At 36.9% G+C, this 17,992-nt stretch overlaps 1 protein-coding gene across 1 annotated transcript; it reads right to left on the reverse strand.

Annotated features, from left to right (window-relative positions):
* Nucleotides 1-10,369: 10,369 nt before the first annotated feature.
* On the reverse strand, nt 10,370-12,585 carry LOC129940377 (2-(3-amino-3-carboxypropyl)histidine synthase subunit 1). The gene has a single exon (XM_056048693.1). The coding sequence runs from the start codon at nt 12,005-12,007 to the stop codon at nt 10,664-10,666; it is 1,344 nt and encodes a 447-aa protein (XP_055904668.1). The 5' UTR covers nt 12,008-12,585; the 3' UTR covers nt 10,370-10,663.
* Between the last annotated feature and the right edge of the window lie 5,407 nt (nt 12,586-17,992).

The following is a 17,992-nucleotide window of genomic DNA, read 5'->3' on the forward strand; positions in this document are numbered from 1 at the left end:
ATGTGGTGAAAAGCTTGATTTGGTGGAGTTCACAATAGTCGTCTGTTATTTTTCTTAGCATGGTAAACCGTTAAAGTACTATACATACGGAGTGGATTATAGCTAGAGAGCTACGAACTTTGTTCTTCCAATAGTTAAGGCTTAAATGAAATAAAAATCTCTTTTAAGAAAACGACATGAGATCTGCAGTTTTAATAAAAATATTAAGAATTTTTTTTAAATCAATAGACGTCTTTGAAAAATATCCTGGAGTGGAATCGGCTAAGGTGATAGTTGATTATCAATTTTTTGATAGTCAAATTGACTATCATTTTCATTCCGTCTGTGTAAGATGATTCAACTCAATTCAATTCGATTGAACAATTTTAGAATCAAATTGTCAAAATTCATTGTTGGCTTGGTGAAATTTTAAATTGATTCTTATAAAACATCTAAATAAAAGCGGCAAATTGGCTTATTTTGAATAAAATTTCTTATTTTTCTTACTTTTTCGAATGTCGTAAGCTTTGTTGGTCAGAGGAATGTGTTTTTTTAAAGAAACAAAGTGAACTAAGAAAATATTCCACTCGTTTGTGTAAACGTCTGGTAGCTCTATTCGGAATAAACATATTTGTTTGAAATTGACTGTCACATTTTTTTGTGACAGCTTTTTAGGTATCAATTTGACTATCACCTTGCGTAGAACAAATTCCATCATTTTGATTGTCATTTATCAACGATCACCTTAGCCGATTCCACCCCTGGTGTATTTTACAATAAATTTCAGATTTCTAGAAAAAAGTGGTTGCCAACAGTTTCGATATTAGTTTGCTTATGGTTTTCGAGCCTTGCAATTCTTTATTATAATAAAATTATCTTTTTATTGAAAGCTACTTAAGCAACGACTTGTAGAATCAGTCATTTTTTTAAACTAAACTATTGACAAGACCAGAGCAGACAGACAGAAGTAATACATTGTTTTTAAAGTAAAATTGAAGCAAATGATCAATGCTGGTTATTTTATTGCAAATACAAAGATGTGCTAATGGCACATTGCATTGTTAATAACAATGGTAAACGATATCAGCTTTTTTTTCATGGAATTTCGTTGATTTCCTTTGACATTTTAAATATACTCGACGAACTTATACTGAAAACGATTGAACGAGACGATAGTGATAAAGTTACGTGAAGCAAATTATTGACGATATCGTTTTGAAAATTACGGAATGACTACCCAGGTTTTTTCATACTATTATTTAAAAAAAAAATAGTTTATACGGACGAAATCGCTGGTAAAAGCTAGTTTATCATATAAGATAATAAGAATCAAACAACCTGAACTGTTAGGGCTTCTTCGACTTACTCGAAGCCCAGGCCTGTAAGGAGTGGTTTTATCTGGCTCCCCATCCTTGGAGTTATACTTAGGATCTGGCCCTCCAGGTTGGAGGTTGTGCGTCGGGGTGACTTCCTGGCCACGTAAAAGCTTTCATAGTTGCGAAGCACCAACAAGCCTCGGATATGGACGGATTTACTGTTGACAACCAACGCAAACGAACTTCGGATATGCACGTGGAATGTTAGGTCCCTTAACAGACCACGTGCGGCCGAAGAATTAGCGGAGGCCCTAGAACGATATAAAGCAGATATCACCGCCATCCAGGAAATACGATGGAATGGGCCGGGCAAAAAGAGGATGAAAAACTGCGATATCTACTATGGTGACTGCTACCACGAAAACCAACAGCGCTTATTTGGATGCAGATTCGTCATCGGAGCCAGACTTAGGCAAGAAGTCTTGAGCTATAGGTGCATCAATGAGCCCCTTATGACCATCCGCATCAAGGCTAAATTCGGCAACATTAGCCTGATATACGCGCACGCCTCCACAGAAGAGAAAGACGATAACACCAAAGATATGTTCTTCGAGCTCTTAGACAAAACATATGAGCAGTGCCCTAGCTACGATATTAAAATAGTCCTGGGCGATTTTAATGCCAAGCTAGGAAGGGAAGACATCTTTGGTGGAATAATTGGGAAGAACAGCCTGCACGACAACACTTCCGACAATGGATTCAGGCTCATAGATTTTGCTGTGGGGCGAAACGTAATGGTAGCCAGTACGCGTTTTCCACACCTCAACATCCACAAACTAACTTGGACTTCTCCAGATCAATCTACCGTCAACCAGATTGACCATATTGCGATCGACGCCAGACACGCTTCCAGCATCATGGATGTACGAACTTTCCGAGGAGCTAACATCGACTCGGACCACTACCTCGTTGTAGCCAAGGTAGCACTTCGGATTTCCAGACCCAAGGCAAGACAGGGAGGTGCTGGGAGAAGATACAACGTCGAACGGCTACAATCGCCAGAGATCGCCAAATCCTTTTCCGACCGAGTTACAAGTAACCTCTCTCGAAGTTCTTTGCCGCCAACACAATGTATCGAAAACCAGTGGCAACATTGCCAAGATGCAATCAGAGAAGCCGCCTCTGATGTGCTAGGTTTCAAACAGCCACCAACAAGGAACCCCTGGTTTGATGAGGAATGTCGGCAGGCAAATGCAGCCAAACGGCGCTGCATAAAAGGACGAGAGCTGCTCGTGAGCTCTATGAGCAGAAGAGGCGAGAGGAACGCCGACTTCTCAGAAGGAAAAAGAGAGGGCATGAGAAGCGTGCGGTCGAAGATGTTGAGAGGTTTAAAAGCAGGAATGCAGTTCGAAAGTTTTATGAACAGGTGAAACGAAATTCACAGGTACATAAACCTAGAACCGAAGGCTGCAAAGACGAAAGTGGAAACATCATTGTGGAACCGTAGTCAATGCTGAGGATATGGAAGGACCATTTCTGCAGACTGTATAACGGCGATGAAGAACTGAATTCCGCTGTCAGGCAGGATGACCCATTCGATATAGACGACGACAGCCAACAATCCCGTCCTCCCGACTTAGACGAAGTAAAGATTGCCATAACTAAGTTGAAGTCTAATAAAGCCGCTGGAGCAGATGGCTTGAATGCCGAGCTCTTTAAAGCAGCTGGGGATAAGCTGGTTAGGAGCATGCACCAACTTATCTGTAAGATATGGTCGGAAGAAAACATGCCCGATGAATGGAACCTCAGTATTGTTTGCCCGATCCTGAAAAAAGGAGACCCTCTAAACTGCACCAACTATAGAGGAATAAGTCTACTTAACATCGCCTATAAAATCTTCTCTGCCGTAATATGTGAAGGTCTAAAGCCCATCGTCAACAAACTGATAGGTCCTTATCAGTGTGGTTTTAGACCAGGAAAGTCCACAGTTGATAAAATATTCACATTACGGCAGATCCTGGAAAAAAACTCAAGAACACCAAATCGACACCCACCATCTTTTCATCGATTTCAAGGCCGCATATGACAGCATCTACAGGGACGAGATGTATAGAGCCATGTCTAGTTTTGGCATCCCTGCCAAACTCATCCGTTTGTGCAGGATGACCATGGAGAATTCACGCTGCTCCATAAAGGTTGGAAACAACTTAACAGAACCTTTCGATGTCAAAAAAGGCTTTAGACAAGGTGATGCGCTGTCATGCGATTTTTTTAACATCGTGCTTGAAAGAATAGTGCAGAGCTCACAAGTCAACACTAGAGGCACTATCTTTCAAGAGTCAGTCCAATTACTGGCATATGCTGATGACATTGACATAATCGGAAGAACTCAGCGTGATGTCAATGGGGCTTTTGTGAGTATTGAGGCAGAAGCGGCAAAAATGGGTTTAACGGTTAATGAGGGCAAAACAAAGTACATGCTGTCGTCTAGAAAGGACATACAACACCGACGTTTTGGTCAAAACGTCACAATCGACAGACGTAACTTTGAGGTAGTCAAGGACTTTGTCTACCTAGGCTCCGCTGTAAACGCAGAAAACAACACCCTGAGATCAAACGCAGAATAACTCTTGCTAACCGCTGTTTCTTTGGACTAAGAAAGCAATTGAGTGGTAAAGTCCTCTCTCGAGGGACCAAAGTGTTGCTATATAAGACCCTTATCATCCCCGTCCTGCTATACGATGCAGAAGCATGGACCATGACAAAAGCGGATGAAAGCACCTTGGGTCGCTTCGAGAGAAAAGTTCTTCGTGTGATCTACGGTCCCGTATGCATCGAAGGGGAGTGGAGGAGAAGATGGAACGACGAACTGTACGGGCTGTATAGCGACGTAGACTTAGCCAGAAGAGTAAAAGTCCAACGACTAAGATGGCTGGGTCACGTAGAGCGCATGGAAACCAATGCTCCGGCCCGGAAAGTCTTCGAATCCGCACCCACAGGACAGCGCAGTAGAGGAAGACCGCGGATCAGGTGGCGCGCACAAGTGGAAGGTGACCTCACCCAACTTGGAGCGCGAAACTGGAGACATCTAGCTAGGGACCGAGCTAGATGGAGAAGTTTGTTGGGTGAGGCCCTAGTTCACACAGGACTGTAGCGGCACCTTAAGTAAAGTAAGTAATTCCTATTTTCAATATTTTCTCTATTTTATTTATTTGTCTATTATTATATTTTATTTTTTTTTTTTCAAAAAATCTGTATTAGTTATTTTATTAGCGTTCACGTGCCTTACATAAAGTTTAAAGAAACGCTAAAGTATTTATTCTAAAAAGAAAACCTAAAACAATATAAAAGCAATTTCTTGTTCTTATAAAGAAATCGTCGTCTTATAACCTTATAACATCAAGTTTTTTTTTAAATATATTATAACAACATTTTAAAATTATTTTGAAAACGGGTATTATTACATTTAAGAATATGGCTAAAATTTGAAGGGGTACTTCCCATAGGAAGTTATTGTAATGGGTCCGATTTGTCAAATTGAAAATTTTGACATTTTTCGACGTTTCAAGGTCCCTAGAGTCGAAATAAAAGATTTTTAGAAAGATGTCTGTGCGTGCGTGTGTACGTAGGTCCGTACGTTCGCGACGTTTTTTCGTCGTCCATAGCTCAAGAACCAGAAGAGATATCGATTTCAAATAAATTTTGTTATACAGATAATAAGGCAGAAAGATGCAGAAAGGGCTCTCCAGAAAATTGCGTGGGTAATTTTTTTACCATAGCAGTTTATTAAAAAGGTGAAAATTTTAGTTAACCCTAAATATCTCATGAACCAATGACGCTAGGGACTTGAATTAAATTTTATATTATATATTGTAACGTAATACAAAACAAGTATATTTTTGGAAAAAAATCCAACTAACGGTTTTTTTATCTTATAACAAATATTGTTTTCAACATTCAGACCAATTTTGAGAAAAATCGAATTGACAGTTTTTTTTACGCTCTTTTTTTGTTATAATTTACAGGCACTCAAGGGGTTATTAGTACCCTTTATATGTTTCTATTTAAACACAGTGCGCGTATTAGGAAAATAGGGAAGGATTTAAGAGGAGATACCGGTGCACATTAGTCTTAAAGTTTTAAATATCAAAATTTGAGGGAAGACCAGAGTTGGCTAATGCATTCCGCATTCTCGATGTGCGATATAAGAAAGAATCTCTATACTTGACAGTACGCCAGAAATTGAGCTCAAGGGTAAACTGATGAGCATTCTTGGAAGTGCGAGTATTACGGCTGAATCGTTTAAGGGGTGGAATGCAACTGGCTAATCCGACAGAACAATGTTTGTAAAAATATCGATAAAACAACGAAAGGCATGAAACATTGTGGCGGTGTTCTAGCGATGTAAATGTTTCGATTATAGTTTTATCGCCTATCATTTCTAAAGCTCTTTTTTGTATTCTATCCAAGAGTTTTGAACTTGTTTTAGGGGCACCTGCCCAGATATGCGAATTATATTCAAGCTTTGGACGGATGAAGGCCAGATGAGAAAGGGTGAAACATTTCTTGCACCGTCGGAGAAATCCTAAGTACCTAGCAGCATTTTTGGCAATATCGAATATGTGATCATTCCATAAGAGGTGATCTGTGATATACATACCGAGTACTGAAAGTGTATTAGTTTCTTCGATGCAAGTGCCGCTCATGGATAGCGGCATCGGGGGTGGGTTATGCTTTAACGACAGGAGACAGCATTGAGTTTTCGAAGCATTCAATTCTACACGGTTTTTGATTCCCCATTGTACAATGCTGTCGAGATCAGAATTTAATGAGCTTATCATACGCCTCCGTTTAAGTTCCACATCCGAAGGACAAGGATGTGAATCTAGAAACGAGTATGAGAAGCTGGTACTGTCGTCGGCGAAAGAGTTTAATGGATTAGAAGTGGCAGACATAACATCATTTATGAATATAAGAAAGATAGTCGGAGACAAAACGGAGCCCTGGGGAACACCAGCATTTATTTTATGAATTTCAGACTTGGAACCATCCAATACATCTTGTATTGAATGGTTAGAAAAGTAATTTCTAATTCAACGAAGAAGAGAGTCATCAATACCAAAAGCTCGCATTTTCGATTAGAGAGCTTGGTGCCAAACTTTATCAAATGCTTTTGAAATATCAAGTGCAATAATCTTACTTTCTTCAAAACGATGTAAACATTTGTTCCACTGTTCGGTGAGATGAACCATGAGATCACCAGTGGACCTATTGCTATGAAAGCCATACTGTCGGTCATTAAGAAGCTTCCGTTCTTCGAGATATTTCTTGAGCTTATAATTAATCAGCGTTTCCATGACCTTGGATAGAAGGGACGTGAGTGCTATTGGACGATAGTTGGAGGAGGAGGAGCATTCGACTTTTTTAGGGAAAGGCTGTACAAATGCTGTTTTCCATCCGCTCGGAAAGAGACCTGTAGAGTAGGAAAAATGGAAAAGATTACGCAGTGGTTTTGCCAGCGATGAAAAATTGGGGAGATACCATCCGGGCCAGCGGATTTGTGTATGTCACGGTCTTTCAGTACTCTTGCAACTGCACGAGTGCGAAAGAAGATTTGTTCCATAACATCGTTTACGTTCTCCAGAACAGGGGGACTCAAGTCACTCTCAGGTAGCGGTGAATTAACAGCTTACATCTCAGCTCAAATGAAACTATGAGTTCTCTTAAGGTTTGATAAATTTTACGCTATTCGGGATAAAATTTCTCATTCCACAAAGAATTAAATTTGTAACCATATCTGCGCTGGAATCTACGTCACTCTCGAGGAAGCATAGTGACCAGTTAAAGTTCCTGAAGAATTCATTGAAACCGTATCAGTTGGCTTTCTCATATTCCAAACGGTTCTCATAGGAGTTTTTTCTTTAACTGGTTTTCTTAGACATGAGAGTTTTGGAGATACGATACAATGGACTGATGTGCCTAGAGGCAGTAATACACTGATTGTGTATTTATTAGGGTCAGAGGTAAGAAACAAGTCTAGGGTGTTGGCGGATTGACCTGCAACGTCAGGGATTCGAGTTGGCTCATCGACAAGCTAAGTTAATTGATTTAACTCAGCAAAGACCTCAACATACCTTCTTTCCGGTGTTTACTGGCCAGAATAACGAAGTCAAGGAGAATTGTGTACATTAAAATCACCCGCAATGACGATTTCAGTGTGAGGATAATGGGCAGCAATTCTTTGAATGAAGTCGGATAGAGCATCAAATTCGTTAAAAGTTGAATTTCTGTCCAGATTTGGACTTCGATATAAAAAACATGCGTAGATGATGCGCTTATGTACCGTAAATTTTAACCAAATGAAGTTAAAGTTTGTGTTAGAGCACAAACCATATTGTGGCTGAAGTTGGTATGCAACATAATTTCTTATATACACGGCTAATCCATGATGAGGAAAAAATAATGGCACTAAGTTATACCCATTTAGATTGAATTCCGAATGATCGAAATCTTCAACTATTTGAGCTTCACTCATTGCCAAAACAGCTGGCCTGTTTGATACAGTGTGGACATACAGTGTCGAGCAAAAGTCTTGGTACCCGTGTGGGTATTCTTGAAAAATGAGTTGTGTAAATGATATAAAGACACAAATTAACACAAGAAAAACATAAAAATATCCTTCAAGGATCTCAAAAAAGTTAAAATAAAAGTAGTAGTCCCTAACAACAATAGTGCAAAAGTCTTGGTACCCTAGAAGGATAAAAGAATTTAATTCGGTTTCGAATTTTTTATGTTAAGAATATAATTACCTAATATTTTGTGGGAAAACCTTTGAGCCTAATAACCTCTTTAAAACAATTTGGCATAGAGTTCACAAGTTTTCGCGTGACATCTGACCCTATTAATTGCCATTCTGATACCGGGAGCTCTTTAAGGTGGGTTTTGCTCGTTATATTGTGTTTTCGAAGTCGTTTCTCTAAGACATCCCATAAATGTTCGATTGGGTTAAGATTTTTGAGGGGGGGGTGATGTAACTAGCATGTGGGGCGTGTTGTAGGAGAACCACAACTTTACATTTGTAGCCGTATGCTTGGGATCGTTATCCTGTTGGAAGTAATATGTGTCTACGATCCCAACTTTCTCTGCACTTTGTTGTAAGTCTTGTTTTAAGATGTTCAAATAAACTTCCTTATTCATAATTCCATCAATTATTGTCAAATTCCCGACACCACTGGATGACATACACCCCTATACCATTACACCACCGTCACCGTGTTTCACATTTTTAAATATGTTATTAGGATTCAAGGCTTCGCCTTGTTTGTATATCGGTAGCAAACTTTGGAGCACTTTTGGAATGGATCTTTTTTTATTATACTCGCGAATTTTCGTTCATCTCTTTCTGTAAGCTTGCGCGGACGACCAGACCTGACTTTATTTTCGATTCGGTTTTCTTTATTGTAACGGTTAATCACATTTTGTATGGTAGATTTGGGTCGTCCAACTATTTTATTAATATCCGCATAACTTTTAAATTGCTCATGACAATTAATAATAATTTGACGCTCATTTACCGTTTATTCTTTTCTAACCATCGCTTTTTTGGTTTTAAAAAACAAAATTTCTTTAACCTTAACCTGCACGACCGATCGCTTTATACTGATTGACACACACATGTCATATTACAAGCTTCATGTAAAAAAAAAAAAAACAAAGCCAACAGGACCGTTACAAATTTAAACATTTAAAACTAGTAAAGTGCAGAAGTACCTAGACTTTTGCACTACTTTTTTCATAGATTTCAAGGTTTTATTATTTTTTGCTAGAAAATAGAATTTGGTTTTGAATTTTTTTTATTGGTAAAACAAAGAATAAGGTCTTATCATACTAAATAACTTGATGCATGAAAATTAAGTCCTTAAGTTTTCTTTTCTTTCAAAGCTTTTAATGACATGGCACTTTGAGTACCCTGACTTATGCTCGACACTGTATGTGGCATAGCAGTTCTTTCTTAAACCATGAATGTTACTAAAGTCCACCCTAAATTCACTCAACATTTTAATGTATAAAACTCGTAAAACAACAAATTCGGACAATTACCTATTACATACTTATGTAGTATTTATTTAGGTTGTATCCACATACCTTTGATCCTTATTAAGTGGTACCATACTTGTCCAAAAGTGGGCATAATTAGAACAATATATTGTGCGCAGTGCCTTAAAACTTAAATTGCACAACCGATTAAAAAAGGGTATTTCAATACTTGTCCCAATGGCCAATATTTGTACGCATCATTCTTTTGTACGCTAAACCATTACCTTTAGAAGGAATAATTTTCAAAACTTAACTTTTTTTAAGTCGTATAATCTTTATACAAAATCAACTCAAGCCATTACATACTTGTATTTTTGTCTACTCCAAACCAACCTGTTCCTTGATACCGATTTGAATTAAGCTATCAAAAATAGTCAAACATCAAAATTTAATGCAAAATAGCGGAAGGAATATCTTCAAAGAACCAACAATAAAACAAAACAAGAAAACAGCCCACAGCTGATGCAAGCAATTATGATATTTTGCAATTTATTTGGTTTGTATTTCTGGTTTTACCTTGAATGTATGCCACCTAAAACAAATATTTTTATTATTTCTGCCATTCAGCTAAACCGGAATGAATAAAGTCCAATGTTAATTGATAACTAAACAAAATCAAAACGAATATAGGCATAACAAGCCGTATTATGCATGAATCATCATAAAAATAATATAAACAAATGTTTCAGAAAATAATAACAAAATAAAAAAGATCCAGAAAACACCATAACCGATATTAAAGCTTTCTTCGGAGTTTTGTTCATTTAAAAAAAGAAAAGACCTTTACCCACCGGTAAAACGATAAATTCCATATCACAATTACATTTGATTAGTCACTCACCTTCTTATACACGAGCGATTTAAAACTTACCGACTAAAAAAAGAAACCAAAACCAGAGCGGAATTCCTTTGTTCTTGAACTAACGACCTATCATTTAGTCGAAGCACCATCCAAAGTCAAGGAGAAACAAAAATAATTCTTTCTTTTCACAACTTGTTTGTTTATTTATTGCTTAATAGATTTTACATATATAATATACCTATTATAGTAATATACATAATATATGTATGCATTTATAACATACAAAACCGCTATTTACATAATTATCTCTTATTTTTCCGTTTATAAACAAAACTTCGGATAAGAAAATAGTTTAAAAAAAAAATATAAGCAAAATTTATTCTAAAATTGTACTGCAAATAAAAGTTAAGGGACTTCAAAAAACAAAGCCCTGATAAAGCCTTTCGTTTTTTTTTTTTTTAAATTCTCCTTATCCCTTCTTAAAGTCGAGAAGATCCTCAGCTGCTAGAGCTTCCTTTTCCATCTCGCCGCGAGTGCAACGACCACAGCACTTAGCTGAGGGCTTGTTCTCACATTCACCTATGGCTGGAGGTTTGAAATTGGGTGTCCAAGGGCCGAGGCTGCCGGAGGCATAGAAGTCCATGGGATATGCATTGTCTGGCTCCAGATTGTTGGGCGTCCATTCGACATCACCCAACACAACGGATAGTTCGTAGGGGTTGAGCAGTGGCTTGCTGAAGGCACTTCCCCAATCAATCGAGAGACGCGGGCAGGCAATTTGGACGAAGGCATCGATGTCGGCCCCAAATAGATCCAACTTCTGTGGGAAAATCTCGGATAGGAGAATCACCGATGTCTGGAAGCCTTTGTTGTGCAGACGACGCTCGAGGAACCGCAACACGCGACTGCTGCCTTGGCGCCCCAACGTTCCTAGGATTATGCCGATTTTCTTGGCGTTCTTCGCCCGCTTTATGTGGTCCCAGCGGATGCTCTGCATGGCCTTGTGGTCGTACTCTTCAAGTGTAAACTTCTTGTCATAAGGATCGTATCTGTACGCCTTTAACCGGGGATTTGCAATCATAGCCGACTCCAGATGGAACCTGCCGTCACCGAGATAGATGATAATTTTTGTGGTCTGTGGCATCTGAGGCGAGGTACAGCCGAGAATCTCGCCCGGACTGAGTGGTTTCGCTTGAGGAACGATCACATCATAGCCTTTCTCTTTCAACTCAGCGGAGGCGGCCTGCAGGGTGGTAACAAACTGAATCGTACTCACCAAAGCAATCTGTCCGTCTTCGGGCTTGAAATTGATCTGCACTGAGTCCAAGAAATGCAGTGGATCGATCTTAATGTCGACGAAAACATACAACACCTTAATGCCTGTCGTTTGGTCGACCGGAATCAGACAACTGTGACCGTAGTGCACCAGCAAGTCTGCACCCAAAGCCTTCGCTGTGTAATCGTCGACGCAACACGCTCCGTAGGTTACATCGCCCATGATCACTGTGTCGGCGGAGGTGAAGCGCTCCAGAATTTCGCTAATTATGATGGAATACATGAGAAGACCTTCGGGCAGCTGTAGGGCGATCCGCTTGGCTTTCAGCTCCCTAGCTCTCCAGATGGTTTTGTGAATTTCGAAATTGTAGTTCCATGGCAGACGTTCGATGGCCTTCTGCAGGATGGGATCATCGAGAAGCTCCTGCGGGATGCGATTGATCTTCGCCTTGGGTTTGAATACTTTCTTGGGTTTGGCTCGTACAACGACGACTCCAGGTTGAGCCGCAGCGGGCAGTGGTGTTGCTACTTCAAGCATAGCGTTAAATGAGATTCTATTTTTTTGTGTTTTTCTTTTATTTATTTAAACAAAGAACAAAATATTTTTCTTCCTTCTAATAATAAAAAACATTCACAACACGACAAACGACTTTCACAAAACTCGGTTGAGAGTCAGACTGAGAATGAGACTGACTTTGATAAATGAGGAACTACTGATTCTCTGTGTTGTGGACGAGGTGTCGACGTTGAGTCGATGGAAGTTGATTGTTTAATGTTTTTTGTTCTCACGAAAGAAACTACTGCTCACAGGTCGATGCGCAGATGGGGAGGCTTGGTGAAAAATTCATCCATAGGTCTTTGGCAATCAGTCACGTAGGCAGGCAGAGAACTTGCTTGGCAGGTAGGTAGGCTGTTTGTTGCTTGCTGGTAGATGCGATTCAAAGTTAGGATTTCTCGGAAACAACTAATTAAATCTCCTAATGAAGATGAGATTCTTGGAAGAATATGTTTTATTGCACAATGTGGATTGAAAAAATGTTACAAAATCGTTTCTATTAATAGAAAAACGTGCAGTAATCGCGGTTAGGTTTTTTCTAATTTAATTCACTTATCACTATGAATATAATTATTTTGACAGATTCGTGTTATCATGTGAAGTTGGTGGTAGTTTGAAAAAAAAAGAACTGCCAGGTTGAAATATTCGGTGGCAACGAATGGCTATGCTGTCAGAATAGAATAGGCATGGAATTCTAGACGTTTTTTGATAGGATTTAAATGATCGAATTTGTATCTTGTAGAAGTAAAATAAGTGAATTTGCAGAAGGACCTTAATAATATCTATATGAAGTTCTCAATTTTAAGAGATATAAGCTTAACTTTTACTAACAAATTACCGATATTGATGGATATTCGTAAAAATATGACAATTATAGCAATTTTAGGGCGAGGAAACATTTATTTCTTCTTTTAATTAAGGTTTCAATTTTTCATATAAAACATTCAAAAATAGTGGTGCACTTTTTATAACGATTAAGTAAGCTGTTAAATCCATTTTTAGCATATTACTAGGCTAAAAAGGTGATTTAACTAATTTGAAAAGATTTTAACATCTTATTATCTCTTAAGAATTTGATTAAGTTAAAATCACGGAATGTTTTTTTTAACTTTTAACTTTAAGCAATTTGCTAAATATGAAGGACATCTCTTCAATTATATTTTCACGAACTGGCACTTTTTAAACATGATTGGATATGCTTGTGTTTTATTAAAAAGCGATTATCAATTTACTAGTTAACAAAGGTTAAATTTTGGACACCTTTAATAAATTTTTTGGTTGTTTAAAATTTTGCGTCATTGCATCTAATTCTATTTCCACAAGGACCTTAATAATATCGATTCTCAATTTTAGGAGATATAGGAACTTTTTTATTTGATAGATACGCGTAAATAAATAATAATTATCGCAATATGAGTGCCAGGAAACTTTTATTTATACTTTTAAATAAAGTTTACGGTTTCATTTTTTCATATAAAACAAATTCAAAAATAGTTATTTTAACATTTCTTCACTGTTTCAGTGATGTCTTACCTGACAAAATGCGAGTGAATAAGTAATGAAATCTCCCACAGGATTATTTTCTTCTTCAAAAATCAAACAATACTTTTTCAAAAGATTCTGATGTCCTTTTGCGTTAATATTTTCTATGAGGTCAGGTTTTCGAAATATACATACCTCCTCTAAAAAGAAACAAAAATATTACGTTTTTAAACCTTAAAGGCTAGTACGCAGCTCGAGCTAAGATTTAGTCCATGTTTTTTCTTAAAAACTTAAAACCCAAGCTTAATTTTGACAGATGTAGGTGATGTTCTTTAAAGTCCATTTGATATGTATATATAAGCACGATATAAAATAAAAACACAGAATACACTTCGTGTCACATGAATAGGAACAAGATTTTTTGGTTTTTTAATTGACGATATTTTTCAAACCCTAAGGTTTTTTTTTGGAAGAACACAAATTTGGAATGAATGAACTATGTATTAAGTTTATATTGCAAAAAACAATGTTTTATGGCAGTTTTTCCGAAGAATGCCATAAAAAGTACCTATTTTTTTGTGTTACATGATTAGGGACAAGATCCAAATTTACCTATTAGCTTGTTTTAAATCAGATCATCAAAAATATACTCTGATTGCTTGGGCTTAGTACAAGTATTAATTTGATAGAATCAAGAAGTATGGGTCAAGAGGTAAGGGTAAAACCAAGAAAAAATAGGAAAAATTCGAGCTTATCGGGATCTCGGCAAAACCATCCGTTTAATAGCCAGGTAAATTAGAAGGAGTTGAAATGTTGTATAGACATACCTCAAGGACTCAGAGAGGTATGAAAAAAACCACAAAGGAAGATTCAAGAAAGCCACATCATTTCAGGAACGGTGTGCTATAGTAAGAGCTGCTTTAAATTCAAAGTTTTCCATTAGTAAAATCAAGGCAGAAACTGGGGTAAATGCTAGGAGATCGACTGTTTCTGGGCTGATAAAGAAGGCATGACACCAAAAGATGAAAAAAACCCATTAAATGCTGCACGTAAGTCTACGTAGGAAGACCCAGTTTTGGGCCCAAATGAAAATACAAACATACTTTCAAAAATATGAAATGTTAGCAAGAGCTGCGTACCAATCGTCTTAAATGTTTTGTTAAATTTTACTTTGACTAAGTTTTGAAGAGAATTTTGTATGGAAATTTAATTTTAGCTAGATCTGCATACCATGCTTAAGACCAAAGACAAAACATAGTTCTTATTCGACAAAAATTATAACTATTTTGCAATGTTTACATGTTCTAGTTTCTAATTTGCTATGAGTTTTCATTAAACTCTATATGAAGTTTTGAAAAACCTTTAATCTTAGGTATGTATATGCTTTTATGGTTTTGTAAAATATGTGTTGAAGTTGATTTTTGGTACTGATTTAAAATATAAAATATTCAATTAAGCTTTCAGATATATTTAAAAAAAGTATTTGTGATAGCCCTGTTTTAGAAACCAGAATCGTTATCGGAACAACACAATACTTTTGTGTTTTCCTTTTTTTTAAAAAAACCGTTAGCATACATAGTTAAGCTTAATTTTTCTTAAGGGTAGGCTAAGACTAAAAACAATTTGGGGGTTTCCTTAAATTTTGTGAAATACTGAAAATATTTAAATTGAATATTGAACTTAGGGATTATGATTTTGGAAAATGATAACAAATTTTATTGAAATCAAATCTCAATTACATGTTTTCTTCTTTTTTTATTTTCAAAAGTTATATCGTAAAAATCTGACGTTATTGTGATGTAAAAACCGCATTCTAATTAAGGCCACCAAAAATAATGTTATAGCCAGTTACAAGACCTGATTGACCCAAAATGTAATGGGATGAAAATCTGGAATCCAGTAATACAAATTTAGAATGTTTCTCAGAACCATAGAAGGCACTATGCAAACAAAAATTTAAGGCTGAGTTTTTAATCAGAGATAAATGTAGCTAATCAGTTGATTTTAATCATCAAAATTTGACCTTGACTGCGCCTTAAACAGTCCATTCGCTTAGCTCAATTTAATAAATTTCGGCTGGTATGTCACGAATAAATGCTTCAATGTTGTCTTCCAAAGCGTCAATTGAAGCGGGCTTGTCTGTATACACATGAGCTTTAACATAGCCCCACAAAAAATAATCCAAAGACGTTAAATCGCACGATCTAGGTGGCCAATTGACCAGCCCCGAACGTGAAATAAAATGTTCACCGAACTCACCTCTGAATAAGTGCATTGATGCGCATGCTGTGTGGCATGTAGCACCGTCTTGTTAAAACCACATGTCATGGAAGTCAAGCTTGCATTTTGGGCAAAAAAAGTTGGATATCATCTCACTGTAGCGCTCGCAATTCACAGTTACGTTATGATTCGCATCATCCTTGAAGAAGTATACGGTCCAATGATGCCACCAGCCCATAAACCGCAAAAAATGTGACTTTTTCTGGATGCTGTATTTTGAAGGGCATTACACCTAAATCCTTCCGCAAAATTGTTCACGTTGTTGAGTAACACAAGTCCAATTGCTGCGACGAATCGATAATTGATGATCATCATTAACACTGGCTGATACAGCAGCGATATTTTCTTAAGTTCGCACTCTAAGTAAGTGTGTTGGTGGCTTATAATGTCCAAAAATGTTAATTTTGTGCGAAACTTAGTCACAATAGCCCGAATAGCCGCTTCAATGAGTCGATTAAATTGACCTTAAAATGGAAAAAGCGGGCGATGAACTTTCTCAACAGAGCACGCATTTTGATAATAAAATTCAAGCAAGCGTTTTTTGTTTGTAAGGCGATTAATGGTGAAAAAAACACGAAACGTGCGTTAGCTGTTTAAAACTCTTCATTTACAATTTAATTTCTATATTTAAGTGCTGTTTTTTATATGCATATAACTTTGTGACATGCTTTTCCTGTAGAAGGCTTATGGTTTCAGTATTCGAAAGAAAATGACAACCTACGATATATTTTTCCCTCAATATCTCACATCGTTCAAAAAAATGAAAAACATCCTGGCGCTCTTTTAAATTGCACAAAATCGGTAAGTCCTCGAGGTGAGGATTGAAGTTAAGAATATGGAATACTCCTTACGAAATTTCTTTCATAGAATATTTGTCGTGGAAGTAGTTTCTTTCACGGAGATCGTAGGCTAGTCTTCTGTAAATTATATGGTGAAGTGAACTTTTGGCTCGCTCTGCGTATTGTTCTATTGAGGCTTCATCCAGACGAGCTATTAAGCGATAACAAGTTGGTTCCCATGAGGCAAGGTTACTATAGTTCAGGTCAACATCCATCTGCCCGGATAATTCTATCCAGTCTTTAAAATCCGTTTTAGGTAAAAATCTGAGCATCTTTTCTATATGTTCATATTTCCGACCTCCCCACGCTTAAGCAGCATAAAACATAACCGATTCCGATACAGCTTTGAAGACCCTGCATTTACAGGTATGTGTACTTCTTTATTGTTAAAGCATTGCTTCCATCCTACGTTTAAAGCTGTTTTCGACTTAACAAGATTGTCAGTGAGATGTTTTTCCATGCTCTAGTTCTTAGTAAAGCAGACACCTAGATATTTATATTTTTACACCAACTCTATTCATGAATTTTAAATTCAGAACTTTGCTTCACAAATTTTTACTTTAAATTCATATTACAAGAATTACCAAACACATTATTGTCTAAAGAACACTCCTCAGACAAGCTACAAGTGGATTACGATTTGTCTTTTGTGTTGTAAAGAAATATTACTTATTTCTTTTGAAATTCATAAGGAACCCTTTTACAGTAAACATTAAATGGAATTGTGCTGAAAATAAATAAATTATAGAGTAGTTGAACGATCAAAAGACTTGAACGTCAACCTGGAGATCTCCATTAAACCCTTTATCGAAAGGATAGGTAAATCCTGGTTGATGCGTTGATCGAATTATCAACGGTACCAAAAAAAACAACTTTCTTAAATTTGACCTTACTGACTTTGTCTTAATACAACGAGAACTTTGCATGGCTTTCGAATAAAGACCATCAAAGCGAGCGAAATACAACGACGAGATTTGTAAAGACAGCGATTTTTCCTAAGGGTTGTACGATAAGAGTCCAAAAGATTTTATTTCGTTAACAGGTATTTATACCAAAATGTATGTAATTTACTTTACATTTTCAGTTAAACTTTTAAGGCGAATTTATAAATAGAAAAAAGATGGTGATTGGTATAATGTGAGTGCCAGATTTGAATTTAAAAAGTAAATTTTGACAATTACAGAATTTGAATTTAAATTCAAGATATTTAAGAATTATTTACAACATTTAAAAATAAAAGTTAACTATGATTAGTAGTAATAATATCTGCTTCAACAGCTCAGCTTTCACTTCCTTGAAAAACATGAACAGTTGTCATTTTGAAAAAAGTTGACTTGACTTAATAGTTATGGAGATTTTTCTTGAC

The sequence above is a fragment of the Eupeodes corollae genome, chromosome 1, assembly GCF_945859685.1.
Source record: "Eupeodes corollae chromosome 1, idEupCoro1.1, whole genome shotgun sequence".
In the NCBI taxonomy this organism is placed as follows: Eukaryota; Metazoa; Arthropoda; class Insecta; order Diptera; family Syrphidae; genus Eupeodes; species Eupeodes corollae.

Excerpts from the sequence above, each read along its gene's own strand:
- LOC129940377 (XM_056048693.1), bottom strand. The coding sequence starts at position 12,007 with ATGCTTGAAGTAGCAACACCACTGCCCGCTGCGGCTCAACCTGGAGTC.